Raw genomic sequence first — 24561 nt, 5'->3', positions numbered from 1 at the left:
CACCCCCACAACAGTATGTAGTTTCAGAAGCTCCACACCAAGTCTGCAAACAAGGTGTTAGCAGGGATCGTCCTGCAACACTGGCAGGGGACAAATTTCAGGTGTGGCACATGTTGCAGGCTTGGTCTTTCTAGAATTGTTCTTGTTCAGCCATCAAAAGAAGTGCAGCAGATCACCAAAGTTCTGAGGTTGCATTCCCATCATCTCCTGCAGATGGAAGGATGCCAATCAATCAGCCAGCCAACCTCCCTTGGTTCCTCGGAAAAACTCAGCAGGTCTGGCAGCATCGGTGGAGAAAAGCACAGTTGACGTTTCGAGTCCTCATGACCCTTCAACAGAACTAAGTAAAAATAGGAAAGGGGTGACAAATGTCGAAGGCAGAACCAGACTGTTCACAATTTTATATTTGACCCTGAGGTGACCTTCAGGCCACAAAACCGCGTCATCACTAAGGCCACCTATTTCCACATTGCCCAACACCGCCCTGCCCCAAATCATATGCTGCTGAAACCCCCAACCAGCTTATATTTCACCCCTTTCCTATTTTTACTTAGTTCTGTTGAAGGGTCATGAGGACTCGAAACGTCAACCGTGCTCTTCGCCGCCGATGCTGCCAGACCTGCTGAGTTTTTCCAGGTATTTCTGTTTCTGTTTTTGTTTTGGATTTCCAGCATCCGCAGTTCTTTGCTTTTATCCCTTGGTCCCTCGCCTGACCTTTCACTCCCTCTCCACCTCCACCAAGTGTGAATTTCCTCAGTATTTTTTTTAACTGTATGAAGTGATCCTGTGGATCTGTTGACCCTTTTCTCAGAGTCAAGTTCTTTTCCTGGCTCCACCCCACCCAGGCTCTTACCTGATGAGAGGTCAGCCTCCCAGCTCTGGTCACATCCTTGGGTCAAGCAGCCATGAAAGGTCATCATCGGCCTGAAAGGTGAACTGGTATTTTTGCTCCGCAAGATGCTGCCTGACCTGCTGCGTATTCCCAGCGACTTTCTTCCACCCCCCAACGGGCTGTTTTATTTTAGATTTCCAGCCTATGCAGTATTTTGCTTTTTTTTTTGTTTTAATTCGAGGAAAGGTTAAGAGTCGGGACGTTTTCACGGGTTGCTGAGTTCAGTCGGTTCTCAGCTCCGCCACTAGGGGGCGGTGGAGAGCGCCCGCCGACAAGAGGGGGGGAATCTCTTGCGCATCTCTCACACTCGTTGGTGTCAGTGGCCGGCGCCGTTGGCGGTTGCCATGGGCAACGGAGGCCGCTGAGAAGCGGCGGTTGCCATGGGCAACGGAGGCCGCTGAGAAGCCGCAATGGAGGAGGGTAGGTCCGGCCAAGGTATCCAACTCTGACCCAAAGGCCGCAAAAAGCCCCCATCGCAGCTTCAAAAATAAGAAAACATTTCCGCGCGGCAGCTGAACCCCCGAATTAAATTGGACGAACCCCCTCCCTCCTCCCCCTCAACCCCCCTCCCCCCACCCCCTCCCCCTCAACCCCCTCCCCCTCAACCCCCCTCCCCCCACCCCCTCAACCCCCTCCCCCTCAACCCCCCTTCCCCCCTCCCCCTCAACCCCCCTTCCCCCCTCCCCTCAACCCCCCTCCCCATAACCCCCCTCCTCTCCCCCCTCTCCCCCCCTCCCCCCCCTCCCCCCCTCCCCATAACCCCCCTCCTCTCCCCCTCTCCCCCCTCTCCCCCCTCCCCCCTCCCCCCTCCCCTCCCCCCCCTCCTCCTCCCCCCTCCCCTCCCTCCCCCCCCTCCCCTCCCCCCTCCCCCCCTCCCCTCCCCCCTCCCCCCTCCCCTCCCCCCTCCCCCTCCCCTCCCCCTCCCCCCCCTCCTTCCCCCCCTCCTCTCCCCCCTCCCTCTCCCCTCCCCCCCTCCCTCTCCCCTCCCCCCCTCCCTCTCCCCTCCCCCCCTCCCTCTCCCCTCCCCCCCTCCCTCTCCCCTCCCCCCCTCCCTCTCCCCTCCCCCCCTCCCTCTCCCCTCCCCCCCTCCCTCTCCCCTCCCCCCCTCCCTCTCCCCTCCCCCCCTCCCTCTCCCCTCCCCCCCTCCCTCTCCCCTCCCCCCCTCCCTCTCCCCTCCCCCCCTCCCTCTCCCCTCCCCCCCTCCCTCTCCCCTCCCCCCCTCCCTCTCCCCTCCCCCCCTCCCTCTCCCCTCCCCCCCTCCCTCTCCCCTCCCCCCCTCCCTCTCCCCTCCCCCCCTCCCTCTCCCCTCCCCCCCTCCCTCTCCCCTCCCCCCCTCCCTCTCCCCTCCCCCCCTCCCTCTCCCCTCCCCCCCTCCCTCTCCCCTCCCCCCTCCTCTCCCCCTCCCCTCCCCCCTCCCCCTCCCCCCCTCTCCCCCCAACTCCACCCTCTCCCCCCCCCTCCTCTCCTCTCTCTCCCCCCCTCCTCTCCTCTCCTCTCTCTCCCCCTCTCTCCCTTTCCCCCTCACCCTCCCCTCCCCTCACCTCACCCCCCCCCCCCCCCCAGAGAGATTTGCAGAAAATATTTATGAGAATGGTTCCAGGGATGAGGAACTTCATTTATATGGATAGACTGGTGAGGCTGGGGCTGGGACTGTTCTTAGAGACAAAAAGGTTGAGAGGAGATTTGATTGAGGTGTTCAAAATCACGAAGGGCTTTGACAGAATAGATAGAGAAAAACTGCTCCCATTGGCAGAATGGTCAAGAATCATTGGGCACTAATATAAGACAGAAGGTAAAAGAAGCAATAACGGCATGAGGAAAAGCTTTTTTACGCAGCAAGTGGTTAGGATCTGGAATACCCTGCTTGAGAGTGCAGTGGAAACAGATTCAATGGTGGTTTTCAAAAGAGAATTGGATAAGCAGGGCCACAAGGAACAGGCTGGAGAGTGGGACGAGGCGATTAACTCTGGCAGAGAGCTAGCACGGACATGACAGGTTGAATGGCTTCCTGTGCTGTAATCATTCTATGATTTTCTGAGCTTAAAATATACAAAACAAATGTGTTTATTAAACAACACCACATATATAAACTGAATATAGTAACTGGGAGCAATGTGTTTGGGGCTGCCTAGTGATCTAACCTGAATAAACCACTTGTCCCAATGTTTATTCTTTATGTTGCAATAACCCCATTTGTGTCTGGGCATCACTGCCTGACCCTTTCAACTGAAAGTGCTACATTATATTTACTGCTCAAGGGTCAAAGTTAACTTGCAAGGGACCTCGCAGTAGAGGGTGATTTGCCAGTTTTGACTGAGGAACCTGTTTTGAGAAGAGATGGATCTCTTCCTGCACCACTCACAGGTCAAACAAGGAGCCACCTTGATGCCACCTCTGGGTTAAGCTGTCCCAGTTGAAGAGATGAAATATAGGGAGGTGAACGGAGGGCAGCCTGTGAGTAAACCCTCCAGGTTTAACCATACATTGTCTTTCTTCAATATCTAGTGAAGGACTGTATCAGCTTGAACCTCACCCAAACCTTTGATCAGAAAGTTGCTAGTTTTTCTTTCCAATTCTGCTACTCTCCTTTTGGTATTATTAGCATACTGTAGACGATATTGACTAGGATGTGTTCATGTTGTTTTCAGACAGCCCATGTGAATCAAAGACGTTGGTGTACATTTCCATATCACTGATTGCTAAGCGAAATCTGCAACTGCCTGCAGATAAACAGACACCAGAAGCCATGTGAGTAGCTACAGCTCAACAGTGGAAGTCCATTATAAACATCACTGTCTGGATGGTTATATGGTAGCAGCAATGATGCAATTAGGCTCCCCTGATCAGTTAGTGTTAACGATCTTCTTTGTTGTGGCACTGAGCTATGCAGATCAGAAGATCCCTGCTCTGTCCTGTGATTGACTATCACACCCTAGGTTTTTCCAATCGTGCAAACCCTAATTAGCCACTGTGTGTGGCTAAGAGTGAGCTCAATGGTGATGCTCTATGTAGTGAGATAGCATGCTAAATCTCACTCTAGGCTCACACGGTAGCGAGATACTCGAGGGCAGCCAGCAACTATGGAATCAGATCCCAGCAAAGCTCAAGGGGAAAAGGGAAGAATTTAAAACGTAAGGGGTTCTGCAGTAAACCATAAGCTGATACTTGGTTTCATGAGGGTGGGCAAATTTATATTCCTGTGAGGTCTTCTGCACATATTTAAAGTAGTTTAATTGTAACGTTCTATTGGCATGGTGACTTTGATTTTTATTTAATTCTGTAAGGTTTACAAGATGGATGAGCTGTGAATTGAAGATGTAGGGTGCTGAGATGGCACATTATATTGGTAAACCACTGTGCTGTGCCACACGATGCACTGGAATACAGGAAGCCCCCAGTTGCCTGGTTTGTCAGAGGGATGTACTGAGCTGAGAATGGATGCTTCCACAGCAACAATGAGGTCCCCTGGGTTTCTCTGTCACGTCTTCTAATGGCTGCAGACCGTGGGTGCCACTGGCAAAAGCATGGCAGCAGAAAGTCATCTCCTGCTGTTTTCCAGATAGGTGTCCAACATATCTTGGGCATATAATCAAGGCTGACACTCCCAGTACAGTACTGAGGGAGTGCTGCAGCATCAGAGGTGCTGCCTTTCTGATGAGATGTTAAACCAAGGCTCCAATTGCCCACTCAGGTGGACATAACAGATCTTATAGGAGTATTTGAAGAAGAGCAAGGGAGTGCTTCCTGTGACCTGGCCAATATTTATCTCTCAACCAACGTCAATAAACAATCCTCTGATCATTATCACATTGCTGTGTGTGGGATCTTGCTATGCACAAATTGGTTGCCACATTCCCTACATTACAGCTGTGACTACACTTCAGAAGCACGTCATTGGCTATGAAGTAGTTTGGGAGGTCTTGAGATTGTGAAAGGTGCTGTATAAATGCAATTTGTTTGGTGGAGTGTCAGTGATTGTGTTCATATACACAGATACAAAAAAAAATACTTTTAGAAAGTAATGTCACTGCTGTTTTTTAGAAGTGCAGTCCAAGTGGGGTAGACTTGCAGAAATTAGAGATTAGACATCTGATACATCTTGGGCACATAATCCAGACAGATAATCTCAGTATAGTACCGAGGGAGTGCTACAGTGAGTGAGGTTGGATCCTCATCATTGACAGGAAGTTCAGATATGAGGGAGTTATTGGCCCACCGTCACAATATCTGCATTCCGCAAAGCCTGAAATATTGATGCAAGCAATATATTTCCTACCTTTATTTCTTTTTACACAATTTACCACACATTGGCTTGCCTCCCAGTCAAGGGCACCATCTTTACAGAATCAAAATATGACATTTCTTTGCTACGCCTCAATTTCAGTTCCTTCCCGTCCCCTAGATTTGTTTCTTTCAATTTCCAAATATTCCAAAATTACAATTTGAATTGTTAAAATGGGTACAAAGCCTCCATCTAGTGGTTGCATTTAGTATAACCTTTACAGATTCTTTATAATGAAGGCAAGAAAAAAGGTCTCGGGCATACAAAGTGTTGAAATTTATTGCTGCGGCTTCTCTCAGCCCTGCATTGTGCTATTCCTCTGTTTAAGCCTGACTTAGTGATATCATTTATTGGATCTGCTTTGATTAAAATGAAACTCCTGGTGTTGACAATCAATTCCTTGTTTTCCACACAGAACAGAAGCTATGGCAAAGCTGATGACTGTTCGATTGGACAGGGAAAATATTGACACCCTTGGAAATTTTGAGTGCTTGGGAAATGTCTACAGTCTTTACCTTCAGCAGGTAATTATCTGGCTGCAGCCTCCCACAGACGGTTTTGTTGAAGTGGTTGAAGAGTAAATGCCTTGGCTCCTTTGGATAGTTCAGTGTTAAATCCACCACCCAGTGTAATATTAAACCTTGGATTATAAAATTCCAAGTTTGCGTATAGTTTCTGAATTAATCTCAGTTAAAGTAGTGGTAGAAGTGCTACAATTGGCCTTAAGACCCTTGGACTAGAAGGAGAAAAATCCCTTCTTGCTATTCTGCTGCTAGAAAATTTCTTATGTCATATTTTGATTCTGTAAAGATGGTGCCCTCGACTGGGAGACAAGCCAATGTATCATATATTTCTGTACATCAGGTGACATAGTGACCTTGACTGTGATGCCCATTCCAGTCAAATACCCTGCCAGCACTCACTACCTGGACTTGAACATGAGTGGGACTAATTGAACTGCCCTTTGAAAGAGAGTACAGGCATGATGGGTGGGATGGCCTCCTTTTGTGCTGTAAGATTCTCTGAGGAAAGGCCATAATACAATTTACTGAAAAACAGTCAGCCCCTATGGAATTAGACTTCATTGTGAATCAGGAGCAGAGGGGAAAATTAAGCTGTTCAGAATGTTATTGGTAACTTTAACCTTTTTAACAATGAACATCAATGAGGATTATTAAGCCCAACAATGTGGAATGGTTAAACTAACATGAGTAGAAATGCAGTTAAGTACCCAAATGTGAGTTAAAAGGGGAAATGTAGTACTGGCGTGATTATGAAATGCAAGCTCATAAGTGGTAATGTCACTGGACTGGTAATCCAGAGGCCCAGGCTGGGGACGTGGGGTTCAAATCCAACCATGGCAATTCAATCAATAAAATCTGGAATGTAAAGCTAGTCTCAGTAATGGTAACCATGAAACTATCATTGATTGTCATAAAAACCCATCTGGTTCACTAATGCCCTTTAGGGAAAGAAATCCTTACCTGGTCTGACCTACATGTGATTCAAGATCCACACAATGTGGTTGACTTTTAACTGTCCTCTGAGATAGCCTAGCAAGCCACCCAGATCAAGGGCAGTTAGGGCTTGGCAACAAATCTAATTGCCACTAATGCCCAAATCCCATGAAAGAATTTAAGAAGTTCAAAATCCCAGTATTTTCTTTTAAATAAAATTAGTTTTATAAATGTTGTTCTATCTTCTTTTCATACATTTTTGAGGTGACAATTCTATTTCCTAGGAGAGGCAACAAAAAAGAAAAGCCCTAGCCCAAATCTTCTGGTCGGTGTGCGGGGGCAGGCCCCACTCGCCGACACGTAAAATGATGCGCGGTGACATCGGGCGTGCGTCCCAACGTGTGTTGGCGCGTCATTCAGATCTTCAGTTCGGCGGGTGCACACTGGAGTCGGCTGCGCACCCACCGAACTGTCAAAGGCCAATTAAGGCCGTAATAAACTAATTAAGCTGGCTGTCTGGGCTGCCTGTCCAACCTTAAGGCAGGCGAAGAGCCCAGGCGGCCTTCGTATTTATCATGAAACCTCATCCACGGGCAGGATGAGGTTTCATGAAGTGTTTATAAATTGAATAAAAATTTTTATTAAAATTCATTGACATGTCCCAGCTCATATGACACTATCACATGAGGGGTCATGTCTGAATTTTTTTTTTTCCTTATTTTAATCTTTATGATCAAACTAATCTCCTTGAGGCAGCTCTGTGCCTCAGGGAAATTTCTGCGCTGGGGCAGACCCCGACTCAGCCTCCTCCCCCCGCCCGCACAGGGAGTGCTCAGCGCTTCCGGGTGCACTCATGTTCAAGTCCTGGTAGCGAGTGCTGGCAGGGTATTTGACTGGAGTGGGCATCACAGTCAAGGTGGATCCCTTGTCACCTGATGTACAGAAATATATGATACATTGGCTTGTCTCCCAGTCGAGGGCACCATCTTTAATGAATCTCCCCTCTGCAAATTTAAGAAAAAATCTTTTGGAAATTGCTCCCTGATTTCTGAACATAATCAAGTAAGCTCCCGGAGAGCCCAGTTGACTGTGCGGCATCCTTTCAGGATAAATACTTATTAACTTGTGTGGAACATAAACATAGGCATGGATTTTTTTCAGCCAAATGGCATGTTCCTATACCGTACATTCTACATAATTAACATCCATAACAGTACAATGTGTCACTAAGAGAATGAAACAAGGCTGTCTTTTTCTCCCTAACCCCTACAAATGGGGAACAATCTATAAACAGATTGATCAAATACAAGTGTTAAGAAGTAAACACACACCAAAGGGATTCCCTTGAGCTGTGTCATCTCATTTGTTCTTTGGCTATTATAATTGTAAAGATTTTTATTTCTTTTCTTTCTTTTATTTTTATTTCTTTTTATTTCTGTTGGACTCTGGATTAAAATTACAATGGTTGCAGTTTGAAAGACATGTCTACTGGAACAGTGTGAGGGATATATACAATGTTGCCGTCCTGGAACAGAATGTGCCATAAAAGACAGGATGGTGCCGAGGAGGAGTCCAGTCTAATGGGGAACTGCCTGGCAACAACATTTTAATTGGCTCCTGACCAGATGACCAGTGTTTGTGTGAGAGCAGCAGCAGAATAGCTCCTAGCCTGAAAAGAAAAAGACCTAAAACCTATTGCTCCTGTGTGTGTGTCAGATTCCAGTAATTCTACAATAATAGCTAGCTGACTTTTCCTCCTCATATCGCTATAACCTGCTCTCTCTCTGAAAACTCCTGTCAAGAGGCAAGGGGAAAATCATTGTTAGAGACATTGAAAGGCAAGTGCTCAACCAGTGAACTAAAGACTGAAAGTGCTGGGAAGACCACCTCATGTCATCAACAAAGAACTGAAAGGAACTTGGAAGACATTGATCAAAATCCAGCGATCGAATCCTGTACTCCAGAATTGGTGCTATTGAATTGTTTTATCCCACTCTGAAAATCCATGTTTTTGTGTGTCTTATGTGTCTTGTATGTGTGTATATAGGGATTTAAGAAGGGGTAGAGTTTAGGTTATAGAATTAGAAATTAGCGGTTCATATTTCTTTCTTTTGCCACTGGTTAAAGACAATTTGTTCAATAAACAGTTATTTACTTATTAAGTTTACAAACCTGGTGCTCATATTCTGTTAACCTAAATTAAACAATTAGCTGGGTTGATCAAACTTTTTTACATTTGTCACGGCTCAGGGAGCAGTGGGGCTTGATATTGCAGCACACTATCCCCAGTGAGTCATGACATAATGAATATACAGAAAAACCTTGTAGGTAGAAATTTTTGTGAAACATTTTACTTAATTGAAAAAAAATGGTATGGAGGTCATTTAGGTGTAAGTGTTTATGACAGTACTTTATCCTAAAATCCCCTTTAATTCACTATCCTTACGCTCCAATCAAGTAACACCAAGTTCCAGGTAGAGGTATTTGAAACCTGAAATGAAAACAGAAGCTTCTGGACATACATAACTGGCCAGTCTTCACCTGAAACAGAAAGATAGGTTAATGCTTTGGGTGGGATGCCTCATCACATCTTGGTGGATTATAGGCAGTTTGTGACAATATTAGAAATGCAGGTCCCTTTAAGAGTAAACCAGGGCAAGCTTAAGAGTGAATTGAGAGTAGGTGACGCTCATTGAATGAAGCCTGTACCTAAGAGCTGGGTTTTTCCCCAGTAGTTGGAGTTTGTTTCTGGATAGGAAAAGAATAGGAAACTGGTATTTGTACTGAACTATAGTTTAACAGTATAACAGTTGTGATTTACGGAATGTCTTCTGCTGCCTGATTTGGTAAATGGATGTCCACCTGTTAAATAGTTTGATCAGTAGGCAACAGGTCCTAACACCAACAATACCAGTAAGATGATCATTCCATCTCAGAACATGAACAGTGAGCCTCTAGCTAGGAGTTTTCATTATTCATTCTTTACATTTCTTCCTTTCAATCACAGAATCAGATTAAGAAAATAGAAAATTTAGAATTGCTTCACAATTTAAGGTGAGTACTATTTTAACGGGACAACTAAATTAATTGTTAAGAAATGTTGTTTCTAGTAAAGTAGTGAGCTCATCACTAGTAAGACAGGTACATAGTTTCTGTTCATTCAGTACAAAGGTTTCTATTCAGAGAGCAGAACATCTCATCCAGTGTGAGAATCATTGATTGCTCAGTATGAGGGTCGCCAGTTGTTTAACGTAAGAATCATTATTTACTCAGTATGAGGATTCCTACTTATTCTGTATAGGAATCAGTGCTCACTTAGCATGTGAGTCACTATTCACTTAGTGTTAGACTCCATAATCACTGAATGTGAAGGTCACTACTCTGTTTCTCATTGCTCGATGCTGGAGACCCTGCTAGTTCACCGTGAGTGTCCTTATTCTGTTTTAGTGGCTAGTTGAAGAGCCATGTTGACAGAGAACCTATTCATAATGGAAGAGGACCTTAGCAGGGGAATAGGAACCTGAGCGGGAATTCAGATAGGAGACAAACAAAGCTAATAATGAAAGAAAAGTAGTAAGTGAAATTGGAAAGCAGCACAAACAAAGGCCAGAATCAAATAGGGTCAAAATAGGGAAAAATGTTAAAAAGCAAAATTAAAGGCTGGAAACTGAATATTCAAGGGTATTCAATGTTTAGGAAGGATAGCCAAAAAGGAAAAGGAGGTAGGGTAGCACTATTAATAAAGAATGAGATCAGTACATTCGTGAGAAAGGATCTTAGCTTGGAAGATCAAGGTATAGAATCAATTTGGGTGGAACCAAGAAACAACAAGGGGCAGCAAACATTGATGGGAGTTATTTATAGGCCACCAAACAGTAGTGATAATGTAGGACACATCAGTAAATTAGATGTGCATGGTAATGCAGTAACCATGGGGGACTTCAATCTACATACAGACTGGGTAAATCTAATTAGCATTAATGCTATGGAAAATGAATTCCTGGACTGTATACAAGATGTTTTCTAGAACAATATGTTGAGGAACCAACCAGAGAATGGGTTATTTTAGACCTAGTATTGTGCAATGAGAAAGGGCTAATTAATAATCTCATTGTAAATCACAGAATCACACGGTGCAGAAGAGGCCCATCGAGTCTGCACCAACACGTGAGAAACACCTGACATATCTACCTAATCCCATTTACCAGCACTTGGTCCATAGCCTTGAATGTTATGATGTGCCAAGTGCTCATCCAGGTACTTTTTAAAGGATGTGAGGCAACCCACCTCCACCACCCTGCCAGGCAGTGTATTCCAGACCGTCACCACCCTCTGGGTAAAGAAGTTTTTCCTCACATCCCCCCTAAACCTCCTGCCCCTCACCTTGAACTTATGCCCCCTTGTGACTGACCCTTCAACTAAGGAGAACAGCTGCTCCCTATCCACCCTGTCCATGCTCCTCATAATCTTGTACACCGCGATCAGGTCGCCCCCTCAGTCTTCTCTGCTCCAACGAAAACAACTCAAGTCTATCCAACCTCTCTTCATAACTTAAATGTTTCATCCCAGGCAACATCCTGGTGAATCTCCTCTGCACCTCCTCCAGTGCAATCACATCCTTCCTATAATGTGACGACCAGAACTGCACACACTACTCCAGCTGTGGCCTCACCAAGGTTCTATACAACTCCAGCATGACCTCCCTACTTTTGTAATCTTGCCTCGATTGATAAAGGCAAGTGTCCCGTATGCCTTTTTCACCACCCCACTAACATGCCCCTCCGCCTTCAGAGATCTGTGGACACACACATCAAGGTCCCTTTGTTCCTCAGAACTTCCTAGTGTCATGCCGTTCATTGAATACTTCCTTGTCAAATTACTCCTTCCAAAGTGTATCACCTCACATTTTTTAGGGTTAAATTCCATCTGCCACTTATCTGCCCATTTGACCATCCCATCTATATCTTCCTGTAGCCCAAGACACTCAACCTCACTGTTAACCACATGGCCAATCTTTGTGTCATCCACAAACTTACTAATCCTACCCCCACATAGTCATCTATGTTGTTTATATAAATGACAAATAATAGGGGACCGAGCACAGATCCCTGTGGTACGCCACTGGACACTGGCTTCCAGTCACTAAAGCATCCTTCTGTCATCACCCTCTCCCTCCTACAACTAAACCAATTTTGAATCCACCTTATCAAATTGCCCTGTATCTCATGTGCCTTTGCCTTCTTTATAAGTCTCCCATGTGGGACCTTATCAAAGGCTTTGCTGAAATCCATATAAACTACATCAACTGCACTACCCTCATCTACACACCTGGTCACCTCCTCAAAAAATTCAATCAAATTTGGTAGGCATGACCTCCCTCTGACAAAGCCATGCTGACTATCCCTGATCAAACCTTGCCTCTCCAAGTGGAGATAGATTCTCTCCTTTAGGGAAGCCTTTAGGGAAGAGTGACCATAATATGATAGAACTTTACATTAGGTTTGAAAGTTATGAGTTCAATCTGAAACTAGGGTCTTAAATCTAAATAAAGGGAACTGTGAAAATATGAGAGACAAATTGGCTGTGGTAGATTGGGAAACTACATTAAAATGTATGATGGCTCACAGGGAATGGCTAGCATTTAAATAATTAATACATGATTTACAACAAATTAACATTCCTTTGAGGCACAAAAACCCAACAAGAAAAATGATCCAACCATGGCTAACAGTTAAAGATTCTATTAGATCAAAGGAAGAGGCTTCTAAAGTTGCCAAAAAAGTAGTAAGCCTGAGTATTGGGAGCATTTTAGCATTCAGCAAAGGAGGAACAAGAAACTGATAAAGAAAGAGAAAATAGATTATGAAAGTAAACTTTCGAGAAACATAAAAATAGACTGTAAAAAGGAAAAGATTAGCAAAGACAAATGTGGGCCCATTTCAGGCAGAGACAGGAGAATTTATAATCGGGAATAAAGAAATGGTAGACAAACTAAACAAATACGTTGCGCCTGTCTTCACAGAGGAAGATAAATAAACCCTCCCAGAAGTACTAACGAACCAAGGGACTAGCGAGAATGAGGAACTAAATGAAATTAGTATCAGTAAAAAGCAGTACTGGAGAAATTAATGGGACTGAAAGTTGGTAAATCCGCTGGACCTGACGATGACCTGCATCCTAGAGTGGTGGCTGTAGAGAAAATAGTCATCTTCCAAAATTCTATAGATTCTGGAATGTTTCCTAAAGATTGGAAGATAGCAAATGTAACCCCACTATTTAAGAAATGGAAGAGAGAGAAAACGGAGAACTACAGACCTCTTGGCCTGACATCAGTAGTAAAGAAAATGCTAGAATTTATTATAAAGAATGTGACAAATGGAGACTAAGAAAATAATGGTAGGATTGGGCAGAGTCAACATGGATTTTGAAAGGAAATCATGTTTGACAAACCTGTTAGAGTTTTTTGAGGATGTAACCAGCAGAGTAGATAAGGTAACCAGTGTATGTGGTGTATTTGGATTTTCAGAAGGCTTTTAATAAAATCCCACACAAGAGATCAATAAACAAAACTAGATTGGGGATAATATAGTGGCATGGTTTGAGAATTGGTTAATTGATAGAAAACAGAGAGTAGGAATAAACGGGTCATTCTCAGGTTGGCAGGCTGTGACCAGTGGGGTACAGAAAGGATCAGTTCTTGGGCCTCAGCTATTCACAATCGATATCAATGATTTGGGTGTGGGGACCAAATATAATATTTCCAAGTTTGCTGATGGTACAAAACTAGGTGGGAATGTGAATTGTGAGGAGGATGTAAAGAGGCTTCAAGGAGTGAGTGGGCAAGAACATGGCAGATGGAATGTAATGTGGAAAAATGCAAAGCTATCCACTTTGGTAAGAAAAACAGAAATGCAGAGATTTTCATGAGAGATTGGGAAGTGTTGATGTCCAAAGAGACCTGGATGTCCGTGTTCATGAATCACTGAAAGCCAGCGTGCAGGTGTAGGAAGTAATTATGAAGACAAATGGTATGTTGGCCTTTATTGCAAGAGGATTTGAGTACAAGAGTAAAGATGTTTTGCTTCAATTGCATAGAGCCTCGGTGAGACCGCACCTGGAGTATTGTGTACAGTTTTGGTCCCCTTACCTAAGGAAGGATACATTTGCCATAGAGGGAGTGCAACAAAGGTTCACCAGGCTGATTCTTAGGATAGCAGGATTGTTCTATGAGGAGAGATTGAGGAGACTGGGCCTGTATTCTCAAGAGTTTAGAAGAATGAGAGGTGATCTCATTGAAACATACAAAATTCTTACAGGGCCTGACAGGGTAGATGCAGGAAGGATGTTTCCCCTGGCTGGGTATTGAGAATTGGGGACACAGTCTCAGAATAAGAGGTAGGCCGTTTAGGACTGAGATGAGGAGGAATTTCTTCACTCAGAGGGTGGTGAATCTTTTGAATTCTCTACCTCTGAGGGCTGTGGAGGCTCAGTTATTGAGCATTTTCAAGACAGAGATCGGTAGATTTCTAGATATTAAAGACATCAAGGGATATAGAGATAGTGAGGGAAAATGGCGTTGAGGTAGAAGGTCAACCATGATCTAATTTAATGGCGGTGGAGTCTCGAGGAATTGAATGGCCTACTCCCTGCTCCTTTTTCCGATGTTCCAAGCACCTAAACGGACCAATAAAATATTAAATCTCTCTAATTCTCTATCAGATTTTTGACCCTGGCAGCCAACAGAATCCAAAAAGTGGAAAACCTTAGACCTTTGCAGAAACTGGGATTCTTAGACCTTTCAAATAATCAGATTGAACAACTTGACCCAGGTTGGTTTGCTTCAGTTTTCATTTTATAGTTAAAGTAGATATTCTTTTGTGACTGGAATGCAACAGTCCTCTGCAATTTCACTTCTAGAAGCCAGTTGAATCCTGGTCAGATCAATGGCATTAAGGTGTCCTCTCGCCGATGGCAGTGGACAATAGGCTGCTGCAGGTTCAATTTGGTTCAAAGTGAGACGGAGTCCAGCAAATGAAATCATCCATAATTCAATACAAAATTATCATCAAAATTTCAGTGCGTGACAGTGCAGGGAATAGAATCTTCTACTGGTGCTGTGTCATGTTGTTCTTAGGTTTAAGGTACATTGTTGCATCAGGATAGATGAAAACTCTGACCTTGCTGCAATCTAGCAGCTTGGGAGCTCTTGATGCAGAAAGCATGTAAATACCTTATTCGCCATCCCTGACTCCCCTCACCTTGTTGAGTGTAAAAGAAATCAGCAAAATAAAGGTCTAAAGAAAAATATATCTTTTAATTAAATAAAATCTCAGAGCTCTCTCAGTTCTTATCTTAAGTGATACAACTTGAGTCAGTCTCAACATTGTTATAAAGAAACAATGTGGAAGGTTAAGCAAAAGCAGAAAGTCTACATTAGCAACACTTTTTAAGTGCACATTATAGTACATGAATTATTTGAAAACTGATATAAATTATGAATGTGCTTTTCATCCATAAGTAATGATCTGTATCTAGCTCAACTACAGATTTCTGGCTTTGGTACTTTGGTGCTTGTCTGCATTCAGGCAACATGGTTGCAATGGGATTGCCACAAATAAAGGCTTGGGGGCACAAAAAAGTAATTAACTAACAATATTACAGCAATCCATATACTAATATGAAATAAGGAAACCAGAGGTTTGGGGTATATTCATTAATCTGCATACTTGACACACACTGCAAAAAAAATCATTACAACATTGAATTGTGGGCAAATTAACCCAGGCCAATCTCCCTGACAAACCTCCAGCACTTATCGGTACACTTTCAAATTAACCTAAACACTACATTATGAGCCCTCTGTTACAAACCAGGAGTTTTTCACAAGATGACAAGATAAATACAGCTGACTGTTCATTCTGCCCTTTGCTCCAGACAAATCTACAATTCTCACCCCAGCATTCAACAGATTCAAGCGATTGTAGGACTTTTGTCTACACTGCCCTATCTGGACGTCCAATTCATGTGTTGATCACACCTTGTCTAAAGAGCTTTGTTTAATCAGTTTTAAATTTGCCTTTTACTATTTTGAACTTGTGATCCCATGAACTACTGGCAAGGTGTGACTTTTATTATTATTACAAATTTGCCTTTTCTATTCCGTGTGATATGTTCCGAGGTCCGACAATTGTTTTTTCAAGAATAAGTTTAGATTCCTGGTGCCCCTGTCGAAGCTGATTTGCATCACACTGCTGCAGACACAATGCTGATCTCCTGCACGTACTCATCACATGTTTTGGAACTGGCTGAAGCAGGGCTGAGAGTTGAGTTCAAATCAGGTTATGTCCCCTGTGCGTAATTCACATCCAAAGCAGATATAGCACAGAAGGAGTCCATTCAGCCCATCATGCATTTGTCAGCTCTTTGTAAGAGCTATCCAATTAATCTATGCATACACTGAAAGATGGATGAGAAAGGACCACAATAGTCCAATCGTATCCGTTAAACACAGACATAGTTCATCTATCACCAGTTATTTTCAGGAAGAAGTAAAAACTGCAGCCAACTCAGGAAAACCTCTGGGAAATTTCTCTCCAATCCCCAAGGCTGTTGAGCAAATTCTGGAAGACATGTGGTTGCCCATGACTTGTCACAATGACAACTAACTGGCAACATACCGTCTATAGCCGGAAACTGACTCAGCTTTCAGGAATTTGTCCAGATCACCTTTAAAGGACTGTAGTGACTCCACACTTAGCACATTCTCAGATATTTGTTCCATAATGACTCCCTGTGAAAATAAATACTACTTGGAATCTCTTTGCTTGCAGATTGTGCAGGCAAACCTCTAGTTATACCATCCTTATCCATTTCAAATAAACAGTCCAACCAAATTGTATCTAACCCACCCTTATTTTGAAAGCATCAGAAAATTGCTCCACAGAGCCGCCTGTTGGCCTAAGGCTGACAGTCAACATAGCAAAATTGTTGACATAGCAATTTACAAAGGGACATGTTGAAGAAATGCATGACCAAGAATCATGGCAACAGGAATGTAAGAAATAGGAACTGCCCCTCAAACCTGCTTTAGGCAAGAACTGTGCAACTTACACAAGATTTTAAATTTATATAGATCTCCATGGCAGATGTACTGATGTTGACGCCTGATGGCTGTCACTTGAATTGCTTATCTCCTTATTCACATTTATTTGTGTCCTTTTACTAAGGTGAATTTCCAGGGAGTCTCATAATTCTGAATATGACAGACAATGACTGCACAAAACTGGAAGGATATAGGTGAGACAAGAACCCTGATATATTGCTTTAAAAATTTACATTCCAGATCTTGGTCAGAGGGGTTGGGTTGGGGGGGCAGGGAGGGGTGGAGGATGCAGCTGGGAATATCAAAGGTTTCACCAACAGTGAATAGTTGGCATGTGCTCTTCACACTGTCAAATTAGCAATGGTTGATTGAAAGGAAATGGCAGTTTCTATACCATACTTTGTTGACTCTATCTGAACAAGGATAAAGAAGATTTATAGGTTTATTTTAACATAACACATTTTGGTGGGACACTAACAGAATAACTCATTAGGCGGGACACTGCAAGCCATCTGTTTTACACCCCCCTGGATTTCTTGTTCACTTCAATGGAAAATAAAATAGGGCGACACGTGAAATGAGCAGCAGGATTTGCCCCATACTCTCTATACTGTAATATCGATAACCTAACTGATGGAACAGATAGTACACATGCTCTATCCACACTAAAATGATCACTTTTGCTGTTGGAGGTTAAGTAATGATTCACTTGTATTATCTTCAGTCCATGGTTGCCTGTATTTTACAGGGAGAGGATGATAGAAGCTCTCCCTGCCCTCCGGCAGCTTGATGGTAACTCTGTCCAAGGGAGAGAGGAACCATATGAAGCTGGTGAAGAAGAAGGAGACACTGGCGATTCTGAAAGTGAGGAGGATACAGAAGAACAATATGACACTGAGATTGAGAAGGAGGATTCACTGCCTGAGATCTCAGCTTCACTGGAAAAAGTAAAAGGTAAAGTATATTTACAGTATGATTTTTGGATTAGTATGTGAGATTAAATTCAAACTAATTGGGGCCTGTACAGTTTTATAGAAAGGATGTTTTATCTTAGCACTGAAAACAAAAAAAAACAGTCACTCAATTCTGCATGAGCAAATCACCATCCTTTCCCCCCACTCCTGGCTGGAAGAATCACAGACACTTTCCACTGACCCTATTCTCATTGAAAGACTCAGCTGCCATTTCCCTTCACCCCACCCACCTGTCGTACCTTTCTGATTGCAAGAATAGTGTGTAAAGGGTATAAACATGGAGATTCTGTAACAAAAGCCTAGTCAACAAGAGCTGACTGGTTTACCGCCTTGAAAATACACTGTAGTATTAGTTATTTTCTAAGATATAGTTTAATTTTACAGAGTGGTTCCGCTGATTGACACCTACCTTCTGGAAGTGAGCTTGTGTGGATGTCAGTTGTGAGCAGGATTCAAATTAGTACATTGCCCTATTTATTCAGATGATGCACTGACATTCGCTGTAAAGACTCACATGACACATGTCATATGAGTGATGGTTTGGCGGCCTGACACTGCCCATGAATCAAAACTCAGCAAGAGTCACAGTCTTCAGAGACAAGGAGGAGGAAAATTGGAAAGAGTGTAAAGAAATAAAATCTTTGAAGAAAAAGATCAAATTTTTTTAAATAAAGAATTTCTAGCTTAAGAGCAACAAATTCCCACTAAAGGTGAGCTAAATGGCTAAGTCCCTGTCTCTGTAATCTCCTCCAACCCCAACCCTCCAAGATTCCTGTGCTCCTCTAATCCTGGACCCTTGTGCATCTCCAATTATAATCGCTCCACCATTGGTGGTCGTGCCTTCAGTTGCCGAGGCCCCAAGCTCTGGAATTCCCTCCCGATACCTCTCTGCCTCCGTCCCTCACTTTCCTCCTTTAAGATGCTCCTTAAAATCTACTTCTTTGATCAAGGCCAAGATATTTAAGTCAGCGAGCAGGGGTTGGGGCCCTCTCGCCGACACGTAAAATGACGCGGGATGATGTCGGGCGGAATTCCCGACGTCACCCCATGTCATTTCAATTTTCAGGTCGGTGGGGGCTCAGCTGAATCAGCTGTGCACCTGCCGACCTGTCAACGGCCAATTGAGGTCATTTAAAAACTAATTCAAGTAATTAATGGGCCTGCCTGTCCAGCCTTAAGGTTGGTGGGCAGGCCGGGAGCCCTGGCGGGCTTCAGAAAAAGCATCAAACCTCATCCACGGGTGGGATGACATTTCATGATGGTTTTTAAAAATTTAATAAAAGTTTGATTAAAAGTGATGGACATGTCCCAACTCATGTGATAGTGTCGCATGAGGGGACATGTCAGGGAAATTTTATTTTTGTACATTTACCATTTTTAAATTTGGCACCGATTTCCCTGAGGCAGCACTTAGCCTCAAGGAGATGAGTGCGCTCTTTTGCGCGAAAAAGCACCCTCTCGGCAGAGGGAATCCCCCCCGCCCACACAGGGAGCACATTTCCCAAATTTTTGGTCATCTGACTTAATATCTCCTGATGTGGCTTGGTTGTCATACTTTGTTTTAGAATACCTCTGAAAAGGATGTTTCATTACATTGAAGATGCTATGTAAATGTAAGTTGTGGTTGTTGCTGTTATGAAAATACCTGGTCTACCAAATATTTCAAGAATTCTTTCTAATCTGCAAACAGTTGATCAGCACGTTAGCACTGACTACCCACTAACATTCTGTGCTACCATTTGTTGTCCTTAAGAGAAATTCAATGAATCAAAGCACTGACTGCATCCTGTCCAAGCTGTGAATAATTGTGCAATATTCTGGTGCATTCAATTACCTGGATATTTGCCATTTTCATTTCATTGTTGATTTGGCTCTGTGCAGAAACAGATAAATACACAAGTAACAGTGCTATTGATCTTACTGATATTATTCAAAAGCCAAATGGATAGAATAGACAACAAAAAATGGGTGTGTTAATTTTCAGTGACTGATGCTGCTTTTTGGACAGTATCTGCTTACAGTTGATTTGTTTCCGCAATGCAAACAATTATAAGATGCACTGACCTTCATTAATCAAATGTCATTTCTTTAAGTTTAAAAATCAAACTACACTTTTTTTCCTTCATTTTATAGAGTTGTGGGTTTAGTCTCCCCATTATTTCTATGGAGTGCTACTTGAGTATGTTTTACTTTGTTTTTATTTTTCACCCATTTTTATTTTTTGCCTGACTCCGAGGCCAGTACTCTCTATAACCATCCACCAGGAGGCACCAGAAACCATCAGGTGTGACTCCTCCACTTTGGACCTCTTTTCTGCTCAGGTTGAGAACTGAGCAGAGCAGCATTTAAACCCGCTTGTGGATCTATTCCCACTGCATGACTCTTAGCTTGAACATGGTAACTTCCTGTGCTGCTTTACGCTTCAAAGCTACTGTTTAGTCTCCATTGCTTTGTCCCCTTAGCCACTGATTTTGCTGCAGCTCACACAGCCCAAGCATGGGCAGACACCACTTCCGACTCTATATATTTCTCTCTGTACCAGCCACTAAGAAATGTATGAGCATTACCAGGAAATTACAGTGGCCCTCATTGCCCCCTTCCTCAGTAATGAAAAAAATACAGCCTTTGCTTGGCACTTGCACGCATCACTACTACTGAGTTTGAATATGTAGCACTGCAGCGAATGACAGGTACATTCCCGTATTGCCGTCAACTTAGATCAGCAGGGTTAGTGCGGCAATAAAATGCCACTTAAATATTTACAGAAAAATTCATTTGATTAAGCATATGTAAATGTTTGTTGACATATTTTTCATTTAAAACTGAAACAGGATATCATATTAAAATGTTACTTTCATGGCAGAAAATGTTCCTTGACTAAACTAAAATCCCAGTTTAATGGGACAGATTCATTAAAGCATAAAGGGTGATTTAACAGAAGTGTTTAAATTATTAAAGATGGGACAGAGTAAATAGAACCAGTCTACATTCAGTGGCTGAGGAAGTCTGTGAACAGAGCACATTGATAGAAGATTTAAAAACAGCTTGAGGACAGAGAGCATGGGGACACTTTTTATATAGAGGGTTGTGAGGCTATATGATGCGCTACTGGAGTGAGTGATTGAATCAGAGAGCATGTCAACATTTTAAGAATAGCGTAGATGGGTGGTTGAGGGAAAGAGGGATAAAGGGATTCTGAGTGCACTTAGCATTACTGTTTATGTGGAAAATAGTACCAACACTGACTAGTTGGGCTGAATATCCTTCTCCATGTTGTAATTTCTATGTAATTTTAGATAATATTGTGGGCCACTTCAGCTCATAAGACAACATTATTAAAAAAACTGCTAGCAGCTGAATATTAAACAACTGTATTAACAACAATCAGCTTTGAAAAGATTACACATAGAAACAGATGTGTCACCTGAGCAAGTCTGATATGCAGGCAAATCAAATGAAAGGCCAAAAATACCAACCAGCAGGTAGGGCAAGCTTAACATTTTCCTGTGAGCATGATGCCTTACATTATAGCATTTACTTTTGTAAAAGATTTATTTCAGCTATGGTTCTAACATGCTAAGTGGAAAATATACCCTGTTCTAAAGCTTAGATTAGAATCTTTAGAACATAGCAGTTGTTTGTCATACCAGTTACCAAACCCAGACCCTGCTGACCTGAATAGATTTGTGTTCTGCCACATGCAAACTTGCGCACTCAATCATCCAGGCATCTGCACTCGTTACACTTCAGAAGATACTTATTGATCTTTATTGAGTTTAGTTAAATGTCTCACTGTGCTAAAAGCAAGAAAATGAGGCTTTTGCCAGATACTTCCACAAAACGCACTCTGGCCTAGAAATTGTTGTCAGCAGTATTACCGGAAAAACACTTAATATGTTCGTTTGACATTCCCCTGTCTGGGATTTCAATGCAGATTTTAAATTAGTTTTGTGCTTCCACTACAATGATGGATAAAGGATTGTCATATGGAAGTATTAAGCATTCATTCATTGATGATCCCAACAGTAATTTCAAGGTTGTCATATCTAGAACAGCTCATAGAAATGGTGGGTGTGGCAGATTTTATTGAAGAAAGATTTATTTTGTTCAATACTTATCAAAGTTATTTTGTTTATGAATAGCAAGGAAATCATTCCCAGTCTCTCTGCTGCACAAAATAATGAAAGGTTGTATCTTTGCTGTGTATCTTGTCTGGAATATAAATTACCTTGCAATAAGTGACTGTTTAAATAATTACAACCATCCACCACTCTACTCACTGGACTCATTACTTTTGGTTTCATAGAATTCTTTGTTGAGATTCACAAAGAAATGATATGTCGATCACAACAGCGAAGGAAGGAAGCTGAAACTGACCATAAGTCAAGGATGAATGAACTGGAGGAGATTCGTAACCAGATAACTCAAAGACGGTATGAAGCAGTAAGAATGAAAAAGGATTGTAGTTACCAAGAAGGTGAGCCGAATGTTGGTTCAAGTGAAGGGGGAACCAAGGGAAATGAAGATCAAGGAACCGCAGCTGAAACTCTTGACTGACGCTCCAGGGGAACAGACACAGGGCTAGCAGGCAAATTACTTCAAAGCAATCTATCTACATCAGCTGTTTCATCCAGCTCAGCTTTAGGCCAAAGAATACTGACTCAGTCATACTGAGAAATCCAGTTAGGGACTAAGGAGTGGAGCCATTTTCCTATTGAAGAGATAATAGATTATATTTGATTCAGAAGTTTTAAACAATAGAAAACCTTCCCTCACCAAGGCCCTTCCTTCTTTGACTCAGTTGGCAAATGCACTGACCAATGTGTAGCTGAACCATACAAACCAGGAGGTTCCAGATTCATTCACTGGTTAGTGAATGTGCTAGTTTTTTGCTGCGCTGTAATTGTAATTGGATGGGGTGGAATTGTATGGTGTTTGAAACCTGACAAATCCCACAAAGTTCAAGTGTAAATGCACTATGTGATGTTGTACTGAGCCACACAGACCAGGAAGATCCCAGCTTTGTTCTCTGGCCTGTGCTAGTATTCTAAAGCACCCTAATTGGATGGAGTAAGCGTTTTATGGTCCTCAAAAGCTGATAGGCCCTACAGTGGTTCAAGTGTAAATACACTGTGTCATGTAGCACTGAGCCATATGGATCAGGAAAGTTACAGGTTGGATCTGTGGTCTGGTCTAAGCTGAATCAATCTTGACCAAGACAGTGGTATGACAATGTATTTACAGCACAGAGACAGGCAATCCAGCCCAACATGTCCATGCTGGTATTTATGCTCCTCCCACTCCTCTTCACCTCACCCCATCAGCATAATGTCTAGTCCTTTCTCCTTCATGATTATCTAGCTCCCCCTTAGAAACTAACACTTCAGCTAGTTCTTGTGGTAGGCAGACTAAATCTTTTACAGGGGTTACATCCACATTATGACTTTTTGCCACAACATGAAATTAAACAGATGTCAGGGAACCTGTTGCCTATCAGAATGGCTGCCTTGCCATGCTACAGTTGTAACAGGATAAGCTGACTGAAAGAGATATTTTTATTTTGAATCTGGAAAATGCTTATTTTAATGAGCTTTGAAGAGGCAAAGCCTGAATCAAATAGCCACATAAAAGTTCAAATGAGGCTGTCTGGAACACATGGTGCATTCATGAGCTTTTAAATTTGTGTGCACCAGGAACTTAATTGAACCCACCCAATATGCCATTCCTTACCTGAGAAGCTCAGCAGGCTGTTTAACTGTTATTTTGTCAGCAGCCTATGCCCAAATGCACACATATACATAAGCTTTCCAGCAGAGATGGCTGCATAGCATTCAGGAATATTGACTCCAGCTGGTTTTTCCATTCCTTACGTCAGGGACTTTGAGCTAATTAGTGTCTATAGCATTACAGAATTGACTTAAGGTTCAAATCGGGAAACTTCCTGGTCTGCTTAAGTCATTACCAAATATTGGAGCGGGAATCCATCTAAAAATAAGCATTTAGAAACAAATTTTATCATGAAGAAACTGCCTTCGGTTCTTATTTACATAAAGCTAACATATTTGTGATAACTAAGTGAAATTCTGCTACCCGTACTCCATTCTGTAATATGTTCCTTTCACCAATTACCCCAATCCTCAATATCTCTTCATTCCCCATCCTGCAAAGTGCCAACTTCAAACTCCTCATCGTCACCTACAAGTTCCTCCATGGCTTTGCTTCTGCCCTACAATAATGTTCATGTTGCTTATCTTTTCAACTCAGGTTCTGGGAATGCGTAAAAGATCGGCTGATGGATAGGAAGCAGTGCTTCCTCCTCTGGGGATTCATAACCATGGGGGCCAGGGAGGAGTGTCGGGGGTGGAGGTGGAGGCAGAGGCAGGTTGTGGGAGGTGGGAAAATGCTTTGTGTGGTTTTTCAGGTTTCATTGTTGGGGGTTGGAGCGAATGGAGGCGATTCCTGCAAAAGATGACAGAGGGTCTGATTGAGGTGTTTAAGGTCAGGATTTAATAGGGTCGATATGGAGAAACTGTTTCTTCTGATGGGGTAATCCAGAACAAGGGAACATAATCATAAAATTAGAGCCAGGCCATTCAAGTACAAAGAAAGCTGGAACTCTCTCCCTTAACATGATTCTCGCTCAGTTGGAGCTTTCAAGACAGATGGATAGATTTTTGTTAGACAAGGATATCAAGGGATATGGAGTAAAAGTAGGAAAATAGAGCTGAGTTACAGATCAGCCATGATTTAATTAGAGGAACAGGCTCAGTGGGCTGAATGACTTACTCATGCTCCCACATTGTGCATCAAATGAAGGTAAATTTAAATCCCATCCTGGCAGTTTGCGAATATGA

The 24561-nt window shown here is 42.9% G+C and overlaps 2 protein-coding genes across 5 annotated transcripts in view; both read left to right on the top strand.

Moving 5' to 3' along the window:
* Positions 1-24561, top strand: part of LOC144667837 (alpha-2,8-sialyltransferase 8F-like) — a 1155130-nt gene that overhangs the window by 1051473 nt on the left and 79096 nt on the right. The gene's annotated exons all lie outside the window — the stretch shown is intronic.
* LOC144667721 (leucine-rich repeat-containing protein 46-like) lies at positions 1267-22576 on the top strand. Its single transcript, XM_078529174.1, has 8 exons — positions 1267-1312; positions 3541-3640; positions 5590-5698; positions 9639-9685; positions 14351-14460; positions 16858-16927; positions 17482-17687; positions 22014-22576. Exons 1-8 carry the CDS (start codon positions 1303-1305, stop codon positions 22262-22264), a joined length of 903 nt encoding a protein of 300 aa, XP_078385300.1. The 5' UTR covers positions 1267-1302; the 3' UTR covers positions 22265-22576.

This window comes from Cetorhinus maximus, chromosome 25, assembly GCF_964194155.1.
Source record: "Cetorhinus maximus chromosome 25, sCetMax3.hap1.1, whole genome shotgun sequence".
NCBI classification, from domain to species: Eukaryota; Metazoa; Chordata; class Chondrichthyes; order Lamniformes; family Cetorhinidae; genus Cetorhinus; species Cetorhinus maximus.
Note: the sequence above shows the minus strand (reverse complement) of the source record. Positions and strands in the feature narration are given on the sequence as shown.

Coding starts and splice junctions, on each gene's coding strand:
- LOC144667721 (XM_078529174.1), top strand. Junction 5,699..9,638: donor ACAGTCTTTACCTTCAGCAG/GTAATTATCTGG, acceptor TTTCAATCACAG/AATCAGATTAAGAAAATAGA. Junction 14,461..16,857: donor GATTGAACAACTTGACCCAG/GTTGGTTTGCTT, acceptor CCTTTTACTAAG/GTGAATTTCCAGGGAGTCTC.